The 17,609-nt window shown below is 43.0% G+C and overlaps 1 protein-coding gene across 2 annotated transcripts in view; it reads left to right on the plus strand.

Moving 5' to 3' along the window:
- LOC139372698 (adenylate cyclase type 2-like) overlaps positions 1-16,085 on the plus strand; it is an 86,124-nt gene extending 70,039 nt beyond the window's left edge. For both annotated transcript variants that reach the window (XM_071112486.1, XM_071112487.1), the window contains exons 20-25: positions 6,007-6,165; positions 6,372-6,518; positions 7,063-7,170; positions 7,693-7,807; positions 8,082-8,206; positions 15,933-16,085. In XM_071112486.1, the coding sequence (XP_070968587.1) occupies positions 6,007-6,165; positions 6,372-6,518; positions 7,063-7,170; positions 7,693-7,807; positions 8,082-8,206; positions 15,933-16,085 (807 nt within the window). The remainder of the gene's footprint in view (positions 1-6,006; positions 6,166-6,371; positions 6,519-7,062; positions 7,171-7,692; positions 7,808-8,081; positions 8,207-15,932) is intronic.
- The last annotated feature ends 1,524 nt before the right edge of the window (positions 16,086-17,609 follow it).

Below are 17,609 nucleotides of genomic sequence, written 5' to 3' on the forward strand. Positions count from 1 at the left end.
GTCATGGCGTAATTGGAACATGGGACCAAATGCTAAGCGTATGACTACAGTGGCTTGCAAAAGTTCTCACACCCCATGGCATTTTGTTGCTTTACAACTTGGAATTAAAATATATTTTTGGGAGGGGTTTGTATCATTTGATTTACACAACATGCCTACCACTTTGAAGGTGCAAAATATTTTTTATTGTGAAACAAACAAGAAATAAATAAATAAATATTTTAAAAAGAAAACCTGAGCGTGCACAACTATCTCCCCCCCCCCCCCCCCCCCCCCCCCCCCCCCCCCAAAGTCAACACTTTGTAAGCTTGGCACATCTAGCCACTGGGATTTTTGCCCATTCTTCAAGGCAAAACTGCTCTAGCTCCTTCAAGTTGAGAGGTATTTGGTTTGCGCTAGACATAGTGTTTTCTTTGATGGCCAAAAAGCTCAATTTTAGTCTCATCTTACCAGAGTACCTTCTTCCATATGTTTGTGGAGTCTCCCACATGCCTTTTGGTGAACACCAAATGTGTTTGCTTATTTTTTTATTTTAGTAATGGCTTTTTTCTGGCCACTCTTCTGTAAAGCCCAGCTCTGTGGAGTGTACGGCTTAAAGTGGTCCTATGGACAGATACTCCAATCTTTGCTGTGGAGCTTTGCAGCTCCTTCAGGGTTATCTTTGGTCTCTTTCTTGCCTCTCTGATTAATGCCCTCCTTGCCTGGTCTGTGAGTTTTGGTGGGAGGCCCTCTCTTGGCAGGTTTGTTGTGGTGCCATATTCTTTCTATTTTTTAATAATGGATTTAACGGTGCTCCATGGGATGTTCAAAGTTTCTGATATTTTTTTATAACCCAACCCTGATCTGTACGTCTCCACAACTTTGTCCCTGACCTGTTTGGAGAGCTCCTTGGTCTTCATGGTGCCGCTTGCTTAGTGGTGTTTCAGACTCTAGGACCTTTCAGAACAGGTTTATATATACTAAGATCATGTGACAGATCATGTGACACTTAGATTGCACACAGGTGTACTTTATTTAACTAATTATGTGACTTCTGAAGGTAATTGGTTGCACCAGATCTTATTTAGGGGCTTCATATCAAAGGGGCTGAATACATATACACACACCACTTTTCTGTTTTTTATTTGTTTGAATTTTTTGAAACAAGTCATTTTTTTCATTCCACTTCACCAACTTGGACTATTTTGTGTATGTCCATTACATGAAATCCAAATAAAAATCTATTTAAATGACAGGTCGCAATGCAACAAAATAGGAAAAACACCAAGGGGGATAAATACTTTTGCAAGACACTGTACTGTATAAGTGAATTTGTGCCAATACTTTGTCCCTTAAAATGGGGGACTATGTACAAAAAGAGTTGTAATTTCTAAACGGTTCACCCGATATGGAGTAAAATACCCTCAAATGACAACTGACAGTCTGCACTAACCTCATAGTCATTGTATAATTTCACATTTCTGAAGCACACAGCCAAAACAAACAAAGAAATGTCACTGTCCCAATACTTTTGGAGCTCACTGTATATTGATAATAATAATACATTGTATTTAGCAGATGCTTTTCAGGATACTCAAGGACATGTTTAAATAAAAATCTATTTCATTTAGGCCTATGTAAGGCATTTTTATTATGCTGTGATTGTTTACCGGTGGGGGGGGGGGGGGGACGAAACAATCAGCGTATCAATTTCAGAAGAATGGGCGGGTTCTGGCACATTTCACTTTGCAGTGATACCATGTGCAGTAAACAGTAGCTCCCCCTGTGTAGACTAGGGTACATTGTGTGGGCTACACATCGTTAGCTAGCTAGCTAAGACTCACTAGCCAACTTGGCTGGCAAAAACAAGTAAAATGGCCAAACAAATCTCACAGTAAAAACATTTCTAGAGACTGTGTATAGAGAGGATGTTCTCGCATTTGCCAAGTTATTTGATATCAGTGATTGATTGCTTTGATCTAATCGGGGGCCTTAAAGAGAGTTTCAGGACATTCAGAGACAACGATCAGCACTACAACACTGTTTTAATTCCACACTGTTAGACACCACGGAACACGCCTCCCCACTTCAACTCGCACTCTGTCCCATCCTCCACTCCAGTGAAATAAAAAAAGTTACTTCAACAAAATGTTTATTTTATTTATTTATTTAACTAGGCAAGTCAGTTCAGAACAAATTCTTATTTACAATAACGGCCTACCCCGGCCAAACCTGGACGACGTTGGCCCAATTGTGCGCCGCCCTATGGGACTCCCAATCACGGCCGGATGTGATACAGCCTGGATTCGAACCAGAGACTGTAGTGACGCTTATTGCACTGAGATGCAGCGTCTTAGACCGCTGCACCACTCGGGAGCGCCGATGTGCCTCGCAAGTAGTAGGCTACAACAACTGACCTCTGACCAGTGTTATCATAGAGCTTAGCTACAACAACTGACCTCTGACCAGTGTTATCATATTACCTAGATACAACAACTGACCTCTGACCAGTGTTATCATATAGCCCAGCTTGAGACTCAAGTTTTGAAATATAAGGGACATGGAGAAAATGGGCAAATGCATGAAACAATATTTATTTACAGTCAATGTAAATAGCCTATGATTTTGGGGAATTGAATTTACTTGGAAATAGATCATTGCCCTGTGCTTCTCTGCCCATGCATTATAGTTAGGCCCTATAGGCTCTTGGTAATTTAAAATACATTGTAGGCACACTTGATCTCCAGCGCCCAGCAGAGAATTGCACTCGGCTTGCATTTTGGCTCAGTGATCTCAACTTTTTTCACATTTTGTTGTCTTTTACAGACGGAATTTAAAATGGATTAAAATGCGATTTTGTGTCATTGTCCTACACACAATACCCAATAATGTCAAAGTGTAATTATGTTTTTCGAAATTGTTACTAATTAATTAAGAATTAAAAGTTGAGTCAATAAGTATTAAACTTTGTAATGGCAAGTCTAAATACGTTCAGGAGTAAAAATGTGCTTAACAAGTCACATAATAAGTTGCATGGACAACACTCTGAGTGCAATAATAGTGTTTAACATGATTTCTGAATGACTACCTCATCTCTGTACCCCACACACACAAGTATTTGTCACTACAAAGACACTCACTTGCCGGAGAGGAGGGAAACCGTTCAGGGATTTCACCAACTGGCCAATGGTGACATTAAAACAGTTACAGAACTTAATGGCTGTGACAGGAGAAAACTGAGGATGGATCAACAACATTGTAGTTACTCCACAATACTAAATTAATGCTAAAACTGCAAAAAATGTGGCAAAAAAAATGACATTTATGTCCTGAATGGAAAGAGTTGTGTTTGGGGCAAAACTCAACACATCACCGAGTAGTCGTTGAACAGAGCTAAGTGCTATAGGAAAACCTGTTTCAGTCTGCTTTCCAACAGACACTGGGAGACAAAATCACCTTTCAGCAGGACAATAACCTAAAACACAAGGCCAAACATAAACTGGAGTTGATTACCAAGACGACATTGAATGTTCGTGAAGGGCCTAGTTACAGTTTTGACTTAAATCAGCTTCATAATCTATGGCAAGGCTTGAAAATGTCTGTCTATCCATGATCAACAACCAACTTGACAGAGCTTGAAGATCTTTTTAAAGAAACATTTTCAAATATTGTACAATCCAGGTGTGCAAAGCTCTTTGAGACTTACCCAGAAAGACTCAGCTGTAAACGCTGCCAAAAGTAATTCTAACATAAATTGCAAACATTTCTAAAAACATATTTTCACTTTGTCATTATGAGGTATTGTGTGTAAATGGGTGAGGAAAAAAAGCAATTGAATCCATTTTGAATTTAGGCTGTAACACAACAAAATGTGGAAAAAGTCAAGGGGTATGAATACTTTCTGAAGGCACTGTAGGCTATGGCTGCCTATTGTGATTATTACTGTTATATCAGTGCATTATGTTCTAGTCTCAGTCTATTAATTATAGACCTATGGTTTATTATGTGTAGGTCTATGTGAGTCGCATTTTAAGAGCAAGACTTGTGGATTAACGTAGGCCTACAAGACCTTTTATCTGTAATGTGAAATCACTTATTAGATGGTTTGTTGTGTGCGATCGATTAAAGTACACAGCAAATTGGCCAGTGTTGCCTTGTATTGATTTTTCAGTGTAACATTTCTAGTGTTGATTCAGGAGTTAAATTAACCCTCAGGTGTAAAAGAACCCTAGTGTTAGTGTTAATAACCAGTGTTGAGTGGAGAGTAAAATGTTCCCATCAAAACTTCGCCCATCATGATCTAATTTCACAGCGTGCTCTACTGCAGCTGGAATTTTGTTTTGAATGAATATCTGTGTTTTTACATGTGCATTGATTGATTTATTAATCGTATGCTACACAAAGACAAATAACAGAGTTTTCTCAACTAATTCAATCAGTTAGTTAGATTTATTGCATCCGTTGCTGAAGTGGCTGTTACAGTTGAAGTGGTTTAGGTCGTCTCCTTTCTTAATATTCCTTCCCCTGACAGTTATTTCGGAGGCAGGCTGCAGATGAATAAAGATGTAGGATGTGCTAACTCTGTCTGTATTTCAATAGGAATAACATATCACTTTACAAGCCAGCATAATGTAACTTTAAGGCCTGATGTCAGTGATGATTTAACATTGGAGAATTTGCTGTCTAGGGTATAGGATAGGCTATGCTTTTATGATAATGAAATGATGATTTGAGTGCCTAAATTTGGCCCTGCCATCATCATATGTTTGCCAAAGCCACTGCTCTGGAGTACCATCCATCAGAGGTTTTTAGAGACAGTTTTGTGTACCAAGATATTCCATTCCCAGTGGACAAGAGCCAGCCCATACAGTTCCCCCTGTTGTCAAACTGGGTTATAGTCACCAGTAGGGTAGGGGCTGTGTTTTGGGGATGAAGTACATGTTTAATTGAATTGCAGTATTTGGTTAGCTGTATTTTAAACGATTTTACAATTGTAAGCCTTTGTTTATTTCAAATATTTTCTGGGGGTGTTAAATAGTCTCTCCGTTGCAGCATCTGGCTCTAAGCCTGAGGTAATGATGAATTAAACAGATTAATGATTCATTAATTAAGCATCATCATTGCCTTCTAAACAGCCTCTCATAATACCACTGTTCCTGCCTGACCTAGTTACTAGGCTTTCTCAACTCTTCGCAAGGATGACCTAACTAGTACACACACACACACACACACACACACACGTATATAAACGCCGGCCCACAGCCGGCCCAAGCTCTAATACAGGGCACAGACACAAACATACACACATACACCCACACACACACACCGGGGTGTTTTGACCACCATCTCACAAATAACCAATGAGAAACCAACACCTATACTTTATGCTAATCAGGCTTGGTGCTCAGCGTTTCCTGGAGTGAAGCTGCTATCCTCTGCTTCGTTGTCTTTTTACCGGAGCGCTCATTTTCCATCAATACAAATCATGATCAAGGGCCAGTTGGTGAGATAGTTCTATGTCCCAAACGGCACTCTAATCCCTATAAAAGTGCAGTAGTTTTGACCAGGGCCCTTGTCAAAAGCAGTGCGCTATATAGAGAAAAGGGTCCCATTTGGGACAGAGTCTCTTATTCTGCCATCAGATGATCTCAATTTTGGATGGAAGGGGGATGATTAGTTGACAGTAGGAGTATTGTAGGTCTATGGGGGAGGAAAATGCCCCTAATTTTTTCCATGTCGTTAAAGTTAGGAGAATGTGTGAGAGGAACAGTTATAGATTACAGGTGTAGCTTGAAGCAGTGACTCTCCAAGTGGACAATAAAGAGCACATTGACCCTTGTGTTCCGTTTTCAATTCTTTCATTGTTTCAGAAGTCTAGTCAGCACTGAGTCAAGTCCAGTCTCATTTGAATGAACTTGATCTGTTCAGCAAATGAAAGCGTAGTCATTTCAGAGAGTAAAGTAAAATGATTTAGAAATACTTTATGACCATCATATCTTTACCGTCTCTGTGTCCTCCTGTTAACAGAATGAATATTACTGTAGGTTGGACTTCCTGTGGAGGGACAAGTTCAAGAGAGAGTGTGAGGAGATTGAGACCATGGAGAACCTGAACAGGGTTCTACTAGAGAACGTTCTACCGGCCCATGTTGCAGAACACTTCCTGGGACGTAACTGGAAGAACGAGGTGAGGCAGCAACCATTCACAGGACATCAGAACCTTGAGAACTCAGAATCATAGATCGAAGCACATTCCCATTCTAAAATTCTTCAAAGAAGACACAAAGTAAATGCATTCTAGAACTAACTTTAGAACCACACATTCTAACCCTATATGGAACCAGTAGCATAGATCCATTCCACTGACCTCTGTCTGTGTGCTTGTTTCTCCAGGATCTGTACCACCAGTCGTATGAGTCGGTGTGTGTGATGTTCGCCTCCATCCCAGACTTTAAGGAGTTCTACACAGAGTCAGATGTCAACAAGGAGGGCCTGGAATGTCTCAGACTCCTCAACGAGATCATCGCTGACTTTGACGAGGTGAGTTACTCTGTCCTTATTGGCTACTAATCACATCTGTGTGTTGGGCTGTTGTAGAATGTGTCACAGTAATATCACATCCGTTACTACTGATCATAACCGGATGTTAGACAATACAGAGCATCCTCACTGATAACAGGAACAAATCTGTAACCGAATTGTCTGTAACATCCTCGTTACAGTATTCTTGCTAATTGTCTACCCTCTCCCTCTCTCTGTGTGTGTGACAGCTGCTGTCCAAGGCTAAATTCCATCCTCTCTCTATCTCTGTGACAGCTGCTGTCCAAGGCTAAATTCTACCCTCTCTCTCTCTCTCTCTCTCTCTCTCTCTCTCTCTCTCTCTCTCTCTCTCTCTCTCTGTGTGTGACAGCTGCTGTCCAAGGCTAAATTCTACCCTCTCTCTCTCTCTCTCTCTCTCTCTCTCTGTGTGTGACAGCTGCTGTCCAAGGCTAAATTCTACCCTCTCTCTCTCTCTCTGTGTGTGTGACAGCTGCTGTCCAAGGCTAAATTCTACCCTCTCTCTCTCTCTCTGTGTGTGTGACAGCTGCTGTCCAAGCCTAAGTTCAGCGGGGTGGAGAAGATAAAGACTATTGGCAGCACTTATATGGCTGCTACTGGTCTCAACGCAACACCTGGACCTGAATACACACAGGTACATCTTTTCCACACACACACACACACACACACACACACACACACACACACACACACACACACACACACACACACACACACACACACACACACACACACACACACACACACACACACACACACACACACACACACACACACACACACACACACACACACACACACACACACACACACACACACACACACACACACACACACACACACACACACACAGCAGAGAACACCAGAAGAAAAATATGTAATTAATTAATTAATGGGTGGGAACTGGATGACATATACTGTATTTTAAACCCACAGAAATTATCAAACTCAGCTACAGCATCAACTCACCTCCAATTACAGGTTTAAAGTTGTGTGATGGTGCTAAACAACTGAATGATTCTCCCTCTCTCTCCATTCCTCTACCCCCCTATTGTCTCTTGTCCTTTTCTGTCTTCCTCGTCTCTCTTTCCTCTCTCTGTTCCTTTCCATTTTTTCTTTCTCCCTCACTCAATTTTCTACTCTCTCTCTCTCTCAGGAACATGATCGTCAGTACATGCACATCGGCACAATGATGGAGTTTGCCTTCGCTCTGGTCGGGAAACTAGACGTTATCAACAAACACTCTTTCAATGACTTCAGGCTACGAGTCGGTAAGAGAGAGAGAGAGAGAGAGTGTGTGCGTGTGTGTATGAGAGAGAGAGAGAGAGAGAGAGAGAGAGAGAGAGAGAGAGAGAGAGAGAGAGAGAGAGAGAGAGAGAGAGAGAGAGAGAGAGAGAGAGAGAGAGAGAGAGAGAGAGAGAGAGAGAGAGAGAGAGAGAGAGAGAGAGAGAGAGAGAGAGAGAGAGAGAGAGAGATATAGTGTAATTGGTACAGTCCGACTCTGTCTTACATGTGACCTCTAACCCTTCTTCCTGGTTGTGTCAGGGATAAACCATGGTCCGGTGATTGCGGGGGTGATCGGAGCTCAAAAGCCTCAGTATGATATCTGGGGTAACAGTGTTAATGTGGCCAGCAGGATGGAGAGTACTGGGGTACTGGGAAAAATACAGGTACTCAATTAATACAGTTATACGAATAGTAATGCTACAGCAGTTTCCCAAACTCTATCTTGTTTCTTTTTCTCCCTAGCACTACACACCTGACTCGAATAATCAACTCATCATTAAGCTTTGATTATTTGAATCAGCAGTGTAGTTCTAGGACAAAACCCAAAATGTGCACCCTTGGGGAAACACTGCTACAGTAATAATAGCTCCATGCAGTTTTATGTTATACCACTAGGGGTCGCTGCAGAAATAGATCAAGGTTAATGAGAACGGTATACAGGTACAGAGCAGATGTTATGCAAATGTAGATATATAATAATGCAGAACTATACAATATAGTCGAAGCCACTATGAACTTATCTCTTTGACTATTCTCCTTTCCTGATTAAGTCTCCAGTTATTAATATGAATTTACCACAGAGATCCTGTCCGGCGCCGACAGAGATGGCCGCCTCGCTTCGCGTTCCTAGGAAACTATGCAGTTTTTTGTTTTTTTACGTGTTATTTCTTACATTGGTACCCCAGGTCATCTTAGGTTTCATTACATACAGTCGAGAAGAACTACTGAACATAAGAGCAGCGTCCACTCACCATCAGTACGACCAAGAATATGACTTTCGCGAAGCGGATCCTGTGTTCTGCTTTTCACCCAGGACAACGGAATGGATCCCAGCCGGCGACCCAAAAAAACGACTTCGTAAAAGGGGGAAACGGAGCGGTCTTCTGGTCAGACTCCGGAGACGGGCACATCGTGCACCACTCCCTAGCATTCTTCTCGCCAATGTCCAGTCTCTTGACAACAAGGTTGATGAAATCCGAGTAAGGGTAGCATTCCAGAGGGACTTTAGAGACTGTAACGTTCTTTGCTTCACGGAAACATGGCTCACTGGAGAGACGCTATCGGAGTCGGTGCAGCCAACTGGTTTCTCCACGCATCGCGCAGACAGAAACAAACATCTTTCTGGTAAGAAGAGGGGCGGGGGCGTATGCTTCATGGTTAACGTGACGTGGTGTGATCATAACAACATACAGGTACTCAAGTCCTTCTGTTCACCTGATTTAGAATTCCTCACAATCAAATGTCGACCGCATTATCTACCAAGGGAATTCTCTTCGATTATAATCACAGCCGTATATATTCCCCCCCAAGCAGACACATCGATGGCTCTGAACAAACGTTATTTGACTCTTTGCAAACTGGAATCCATTTATCCGGAGGCTGCATTCATTGTAGCTGGGGATTTTAACAAGGCTAATCTGAAAACAAGACTCCCTAAATTGTATCAGCATATCGATTGCGCAACCAGGGCTGGCAAAACCTTGGATCACTGCTATTCTAACTTCCGCGACGCATATAAGGCCCTGCCCCGCCCTCCTTTCGGAAAAGCTGACCACGACTCCATTTTGTTGATCCCTGCCTACAGACAGAAACTAAAACAAGAACCTCCCGTGCTGAGGTCTGTTCAACGCTGGTCCGACCAATCTGATTCCACACTCCAAGACTGCTTCCATCACGTGGACTGGGATATGTTTCGTATTGCGTCAGACAACAACATTGACGAATACGCTGATTCGGTGAGCGAGTTCATTAGAACGTGCGTTGAAGATATGGTTCCCATAGCAACGATTAAAACATTCCCAAACCAGAAACCGTTGATTGATGGCAGCATTCGTGTGAAACTGAAAGCCCGAACCACTGCTTTTAATCAGGGCAAGGTGACCGGAAACATGACCGAATACAAACAGTGTAACTATTCCCTCCGCAAGGCAATCAAACAAGCTAAGCGTCAGTATAGAGACAAAGTAGAATCTCAATTCAACGACTCAGACACAAGAGGTATGTGGCAGGGTCTACAGTCAATCACGGATTACAAAAAGAAAACCCGCCCCGTCACGGACCAGGATGTCTTGCTCCCAGGCAGACTAAATAACTTTTTTGCCCGCTTTAAGGACAATACAGTGCCACTGACATGGCCCGCAACTAAAACATGCAGACTCGTGAGGAAAACATTTAAACGTGTCAACCCTCGCAAGGCTGCAGGCCCAGACTGACTGGCAGACCAGCTGGCTGGTGTGTTTACGGACATATTCAATCAATCCCTATCCCAGTCTGTTGTTCCCACATGCTTCAAGAGGGCCACCCTTGTTCCTGTTCCCAAGAAAGCTAAGGTAACTGAGCTAAACGACTACCGCCCCGTAGCACTAACTTCCGTCATCATGAAGTGCTTTGAGAGACTAGTCAAGGACCATATCACCTCCACCCTACCTGACACCCTAGACCCACTCCAATTTGCTTACCGCCCAAATAGGTCCACAGACGATGCAATCTCAACCACACTGCACACTGCCCTAACCCATCTGGACAAGAGGAATACCTATGTGAGAATGCTGTTCATCGACTACAGCTCGGAATTTAACACCATGGTGCCCTCCAAGCTCGTCATCAAGCTCGAGACCCTGGGTCTCGACCCCGCCCTGTGCAACTGGGTACTGGACTTCCTGACGGGCCGCACCCAGGTGGTGAGGGTAGGCAACAACATTTCCACCCCGCTGATCCTCAACACTGGGGCCCCACAAGGATGCGTTCTGAGCCCTCTCCTGTACTCCCTGTTCACCCACGACTGCATGGCCACGCACGCCTCCAACTCAATCATCAAGTTTGCGGACGACACAACAGTGGTAGGCTTGATTACCAACAACGACGAGACGGCCTACAGGGAGGAGGTGAGGGCCCTCGGAGTGTGGTGTCAGGAAAATAACCTCACACTCAACGTCAACAAAACTAAGGAGATGATTGTGGACTTCAGGAAACAGCAGAGGGAACACCCCCCTATCCACATCGATGGAACAGTAGTGGAGAGGGTAGTAAGTTTTAAGTTCCTCGGCGTACACATCACAGACAAACTGAATTGGTCCACCCACACAGACAGCATCGTGAAGAAGGCACAGCAGCGCCTCTTCAACCTCAGGAGGCTGAAGAAATTCGGCTTGTCACCAAAAGCACTCACAAACTTCTACAGATGCACAATCGAGAGCATCCTGTCGGGCTGTATCACCGCCTGGTACGGCAACTGCTCCGCCCACAACCGTAAGGCTCTCCAGAGGGTAGTGAGGTCTGCACAACGCATCACCGGGGGCAAACTACCTGCCCTCCAGGACACCTACACCACCCGATGTCACAGGAAGGCCATAAAGATCATCAAGGACAACAACCACCCGAGCCACTGCCTGTTCACCCCGCTATCATCCAGAAGGCGAGGTCAGTACAGGTGCATCAAAGCTGGGACAGAGAGACTGAAAAACAGCTTCTATCTCAAGGCCATCAGACTGTTAAACAGCCACCACTAACATTGAGGGGCTGCTGCCAACACACTGACTCAACTCCAGCCACTTTAATAATGGGAATTGATGGGAAATGATGTAAAATATATCACTAGCCACTTTAAACAATGCTACCTAATATAATGTTTACATACCCTACATTATTCATCTCATATGTATATGTATATACTGTACTCTATATCATCTACTGCATCTTTATGTAATACATGTATCACTAGCCACTTTAACTATGCCACTTTGTTTACATACTCATCTCATATGTATATACTGCACCCAATACCATCTACTGTATCTTGCCTATGCCGCTCTGTACCATCACTCATTCATATATCTTTATGTACATATTCTTTATCCCCTTACACTTGTGTCTATAAGGTAGTAGTTTTGGAATTGTTAGCTAGATTACTTGTTGGTTATTACTGCATTGTCTGAACTAGAAGCACAAGCATTTCGCTACACTCGCATTAACATCTGCTAACCATGTGTATGTGACAAATAAAATGTGATTTGATTTGATTTGAATTTGAGTTAAATATGTACATCTATAGAATATTCTGCCTACATGTGATGTTTTGGACATGCTGCTTTGTGGTCCCTTTCAGTCACTTGATATAACACACTATGGGGAGCCAACGACCAATCATAATCACCTGAAGAAATTACGCCCAACGGGCTAATGAATGTCGAGACCACCCTCAGAAGCCCCGCCTTCCTGGCTATAATACCAGGGCGCGCATTCGTTTCCTCTATTCTTCGCTCTTCATCTCGCCTGAAGTAAGAACGCGTCACGCAATTTACAAACTTTTCAAGCACACGAGGCTACGAGATTCGGCTCCGACTTAGGTGTCTGTTGGTGGGGAGAGAGTACTTGTCCCTCTAGATATTATGAGTTTTTGGTCTTGGTATTGTTTTTTGTGTTTGTTAAAAACCCACTACTTTCCGCTCCACGTGTGTAGACTGTGCTTCCTTGCTTGAGTAAGATGGCCAGTGGTAAAAGTAAGTTAAAAATGGCTAACCAGCCGAGTTTGAACCTCCGACCGTGCCCAAGGGCATGTGGTTTCACAATCAAAATGAAAGATACTCATGTGTGCTGTAATGTTTGCCTGGGGTGGAAACACGCTCATGTGACCATTGTCCCCGGCTGGGTTCAACTTCCATTTTGCGTCGGGTTGACTTTGTGAGAAAGATTGGGGCTGCTGGCGAAGGGTCTTCCGGTGAAGTGACCTCTGGGACGGGGTCGTCTGAGGCTGGGAGAGAGCTGCAGCAGCGGTGGGTTGACAGGCGTGTCGTCACAGCCCATGTAAGGGATCATTCTGGTTTCTGTGGCAGTGGAAGTGTTCAGGGGATGATGTACCCCTGGTTGGCTCTGCAGGGTTTTCAGAGTGTGAAGCGGATGACATCAGTTCGGGGCAGCCTAACTCCCAGCTTTGGATTCGGCAACCATTGGTGGTTAATGCGCCTTTGATGGAGCTGTGTCGTAGGGCGGCAGATCACCTGGGTGTCTTCTCCCCCGCAGAGCAGCTCCTCCAGGTTTGGGGGAAGGGAAGCGTTGCTTACTCCTGTTTAAAGATTTTGCAGATGAGATAAAGGTGATCTGGGATTCCACCTATTCAGCCAGGCTGGTGCTACCAGGTTATAGTGATTTCATGAATGTAGAGAAGGGTTTCCTAACTGGCAACCCACGGGTTGTCTTATTCGGCCCCCTAAGTTTTCTGAATAAAGTATACATACACAATATACATATACATACATACAGTACATACATATATACAGTTCAAGTTAGAAGTTTACATACACCTTAGCCAAATACATTTAAACTCAGTTTTTCACAATTCCTGACATTTAAAGTAAAAATTCCCTGTCTTAGGTCAGTTAGTATCACCACTTTATTTTAAGAATGTGAAATGTCAGAATAATAGTAGAGAGAATGATTTATTTCAGCTTTTATTTCTTTCATCACATTCCCAGTGGGTCAGAAGTCTACATACACTCAATTAGTATTTGGTAGCATTGCCCTTACATTGTTTAACTTGGGTCAAACATTTTGGGTAGCCTTCCACAAGCTTCCCACAATAAGTTGGGTGAATTTTGGCACATTCCTCCTGACAGAGCTGGTGTAACTGAGTCAGGCTCACACATTTTCTATAGGATTGAGGTCAGGGCTTTGTGTTGGCCACTCCAATACCTTGACTTTGTTGTCCTTAAGCCATTTTGCAACAACTTTGGAAGTATGCTTGGGGTCATTGTCCATTTGGAAGACCCATTTGCGACCAAGCTTTAACTTCCTGACTGATGTCATGAGATGTTGCTTCAATATATCCACATAATTTTCATCCCTCATGATGCCATCTATTTTGTGAAGTGCACCAGTCCCTCCTGCAGCAAAGCACCCCCACAACATGATGCTGCCACCCCCGTGCTTCACGGTTGGGATGGTGTTCTTTCGGCTTGCAAGCCTCCCCCTTTATCCTCCAAACATAACGATGGTCATTATAGGCAAACAATTCTATTTTTGTTTCATCAGACCAGTGAACATTTCTCCAAAAAGTACGTTCTTTGTCCCCATGTGCAGTTGCAAACCGTAGTCTGGCTTTTTTATGCCGGTTTTGGAGCAGTGGCTTCTTCCTTGCTGAGCGGCCTTTCAGGTTATGTCGATGTAGGACTTGTTTTTACTGTGGATATAGATACTTTTGTACCTGTTTCCTCCAGCATCTTCACAAGGTCCTTTGCTGTTGTTCTCGGATTGATTTGCACTTTTCGCACCAAAGTACGTTCATCGCTAGGAGATAGAGAGGTATGACAGCTGCGTGGTCCCATGGTGTTTATACTTGCGTACTATTGTTTGTTCAGATGAACGTGGTACCTTCAGGTGTTTGGAAATTGCTCCCAAGGATGAACCAGACTTGTGGAGGTCTACAATTTTTTTTGGAGGTCTTGGCTGATTTCTTTTAACTTACCCAAGCAAAGAGGCACTGAGTTTGAAGGTAGGCCTTGAAATACATCCACAGGTACACCTCCAATTGACTCAAATTATGTCACTTAGCATATCAGAATCTTCTAAAGCCATGACATCATTTTCTGGAATTTTCCAAGCTGTTTAAAGGCACAGTCAACTTAGTTTATGCAAACTTCTGACCCACTGGAATTGTGATACAGTGAATTATAAGTGAAATAATCTGTCTGTCAACAATTGTTGGAAAAATTACGTGTCATGCACAAAGTAGATGTCCTAACCGACTTGCCAAGACTATAGTTTGTTAACAAGAAATTTGTGGAGTGGTTGAAAGACGAGTTTTAATGACTCCAATCTAAGTGTATGTAAACTTCCGACTTCAACTGTATATTTATTTTTAATTGTTGGACATAAAAGACTGTAAAAGCACCAGGAAACCTGTTCCAAGTGATTTTAATTTTTTTAATCTGTTCCAAAGTGTTCCTACGCATAATAGAGAGACACGTGATGGTAAAACAATGTTAGTATTGTTTGAAAATGTTATGTTTTAGTCAAATATTATATATGTTTGGGCATCTTGTGGTCAATTTGCAGTGTACAAATTCGTCGTTATTATGTTCCGGCGTCCCGACTACCAGCTCAAGAAGAAAATCGGCTCGCGGCTGAATCTAGTTGATGATCCCTGAAGTAGAGGGTGGATCGGTGGTTAAATGTGGTAACAATGCTGCAGCGGTATCATCATATCGGTATGCTGTATGAGCTGAATAAGACCGTGGAGGCGTAGAGTCGGATTCAGAGCTTCTCTACAAAATCCGTGCTATGGCTGTTTTTGTGCTGCGTCTGTCCCGCGGTACTATCTTGGCTGTCGGGGAAAGTTACTGGTTGCCGAAGTCCCCAAACCCGGTGTGGGCCTGGTATGAAAAATGCGGTACCATGAAAGCACATTGTTTCAACCCAAGGTTCCTTGGTGTTCAGGGGTATTGAGAGAGCGGTATCGTCCAGGTGTGGGCATAATAAACACAGTTCCTTCCACACGTTCAGACACACGGTTGTCAAGAGTGGTGGATTTGAAAACAAGCATGACAACAACAACAAAAATGATCCCAGTCCTCATGGTGGTGCTCGGTCCCTTCAGGACATAATGTAGAGAGACTGGCAGAGTGCTCCGTCCAGTGGCCGGTTCTAGCATTACTGCTCTGTCTGGCACAGTTTCAGCTGGGGCACTCAGTGCCTTTTCGCAAGTGCCTGAGCGGTACTGAATTGAAGGAATGAATGCGAGCCCGTTATTATAGCCAGGAAGGCGGAGCTTCCGTGATTTCAGTTTTCCTCTGGTGAATAGGACTGGTCGTTGACTCGCCATAATGCGTTATACCTCGTTCCCTCCTTCAGGGAATAGTAGTTATATTCATAACTGTATGATTTCCTTGCTTCCAGGTAACTGAGGAGACAAGTCGTATCCTAGCGACGCTGGGCTACATGTGTTCGTGTCGAGGCATCATCAACGTGAAGGGGAAGGGAGAGCTCAAAACCTTCTTCGTACACACGGAGATGACCAGATCGCTGTCTCAAGGGACTGTGATGCCTTGAACATCATACACTGAACATACACACACATGAACACACACACATGTAAACACACTTCAGCTATACAAACAAATGTATCTACATACACACGGATAGACTTGCACGCACATACACACACATACGTGCATGCACAAATAAAGCACATACAAACATACGAGGACTTACACACACACGTAACACACGCACACAGTACTGCCTGCTGTAGTAGAACGTATCAAACAACAGACTTTGTTTGCAACAGTAACTCCAGACCACTTCATCTAAACCAGACAGAATGGCAGACAGACAACATTTAGAACAACAAACAGAACAACAGACAGACGGCTGTACATACAGTATTACCTGCATCGTCCCTCCTTAGCTGGACACAGTAGTAACTGAACTTCACAGGGTAACGTTGTCCCTAGATACTGATCTTAGGTCAGTTTTGCATTCCCCTCTCCCCTAATGGTTAAGGTTAGGATGTGTTTAGAGTAAGCTGATCTTAGATCTGTGCGCAAGGGAAATTTCAACCTGGAGTGGATTTCATTGACTACCTGAGCGGTCAAGTGGTGCAGTGCAGACACAGATAGTCGAAGCCATCTTGGCACCGATAGTCCTTTCACTATTACAGTACTTTTAGTCAGAATTCTATTTAAAATGTGGTGCCAACATGAAGGGTTGTTTTCCAAACTGTCTATGGCTAGCCTCTCTCTATGGCTCTGGAGCAGAAAGCGACGTGGACCTCGAGCAGTCGGGGAATCAAGAGCTACTGGACTTTTGTAAGAAAACGAGAAAACAATATAAACAACAGGAGACTGTTTCCATGTTTTGACGCCATAATTTTCTTACTCATTAAAACATTTGTATATAAGTGAACCAATGTGCCTCATGTCATTGAAAGTCAACTATTTATGATTGCACTGAAAAAGTCCACTAAGTAGTTCGATAAAGAGGTAGTTTGATCAAGTATTGTACTTTATTATGTACAGTTGTAGTCGGAAGTTTACATACATTTTAGCCAAATACATTTAAACTCAATTTTTCACAATTCCTGACATTTAATCCTAAAAATTCCCTGTCATTGGTCAGTTAGGATCACCACTTTATTTTAAGAATGTGAAATGTCAGAATAATAGTACAGAGAATGATTTATTTAAGCTTTTATTTCTTTCATCACATTCCCAGTGGGTCAGAAGTTTACATACACTCAATTAGTATTAGGTAGTATTGCCTGTGCGTCTGCACAGTTTGGGCTACACACTAATATGACCCCTCTATGGAAAGTGTGTCTCTCAACAACACATACAGTACCAGTCAAAAGTTTGGACACACCTTCTCATTCAAGGGTTTTTCTTTATTTTTTACTATTTTCTACATTGTAGAATAATAGTGAAGACATCGAAACTATGAGATAACACATATGGAATCATGTGGTAACTAAAAAAGTGTTTAACAAATAAAAATATATTTTAGATTTTAGATCATTCAAAGTAGCCACCCTTTGCCTCGATGACAGCTTTGCACACGCTCGGCATTCTCTCAACC

The sequence above is a fragment of the Oncorhynchus clarkii genome, chromosome 18 (genome assembly GCF_045791955.1).
Source record: "Oncorhynchus clarkii lewisi isolate Uvic-CL-2024 chromosome 18, UVic_Ocla_1.0, whole genome shotgun sequence".
Taxonomy (NCBI): domain Eukaryota; kingdom Metazoa; phylum Chordata; class Actinopteri; order Salmoniformes; family Salmonidae; genus Oncorhynchus; species Oncorhynchus clarkii.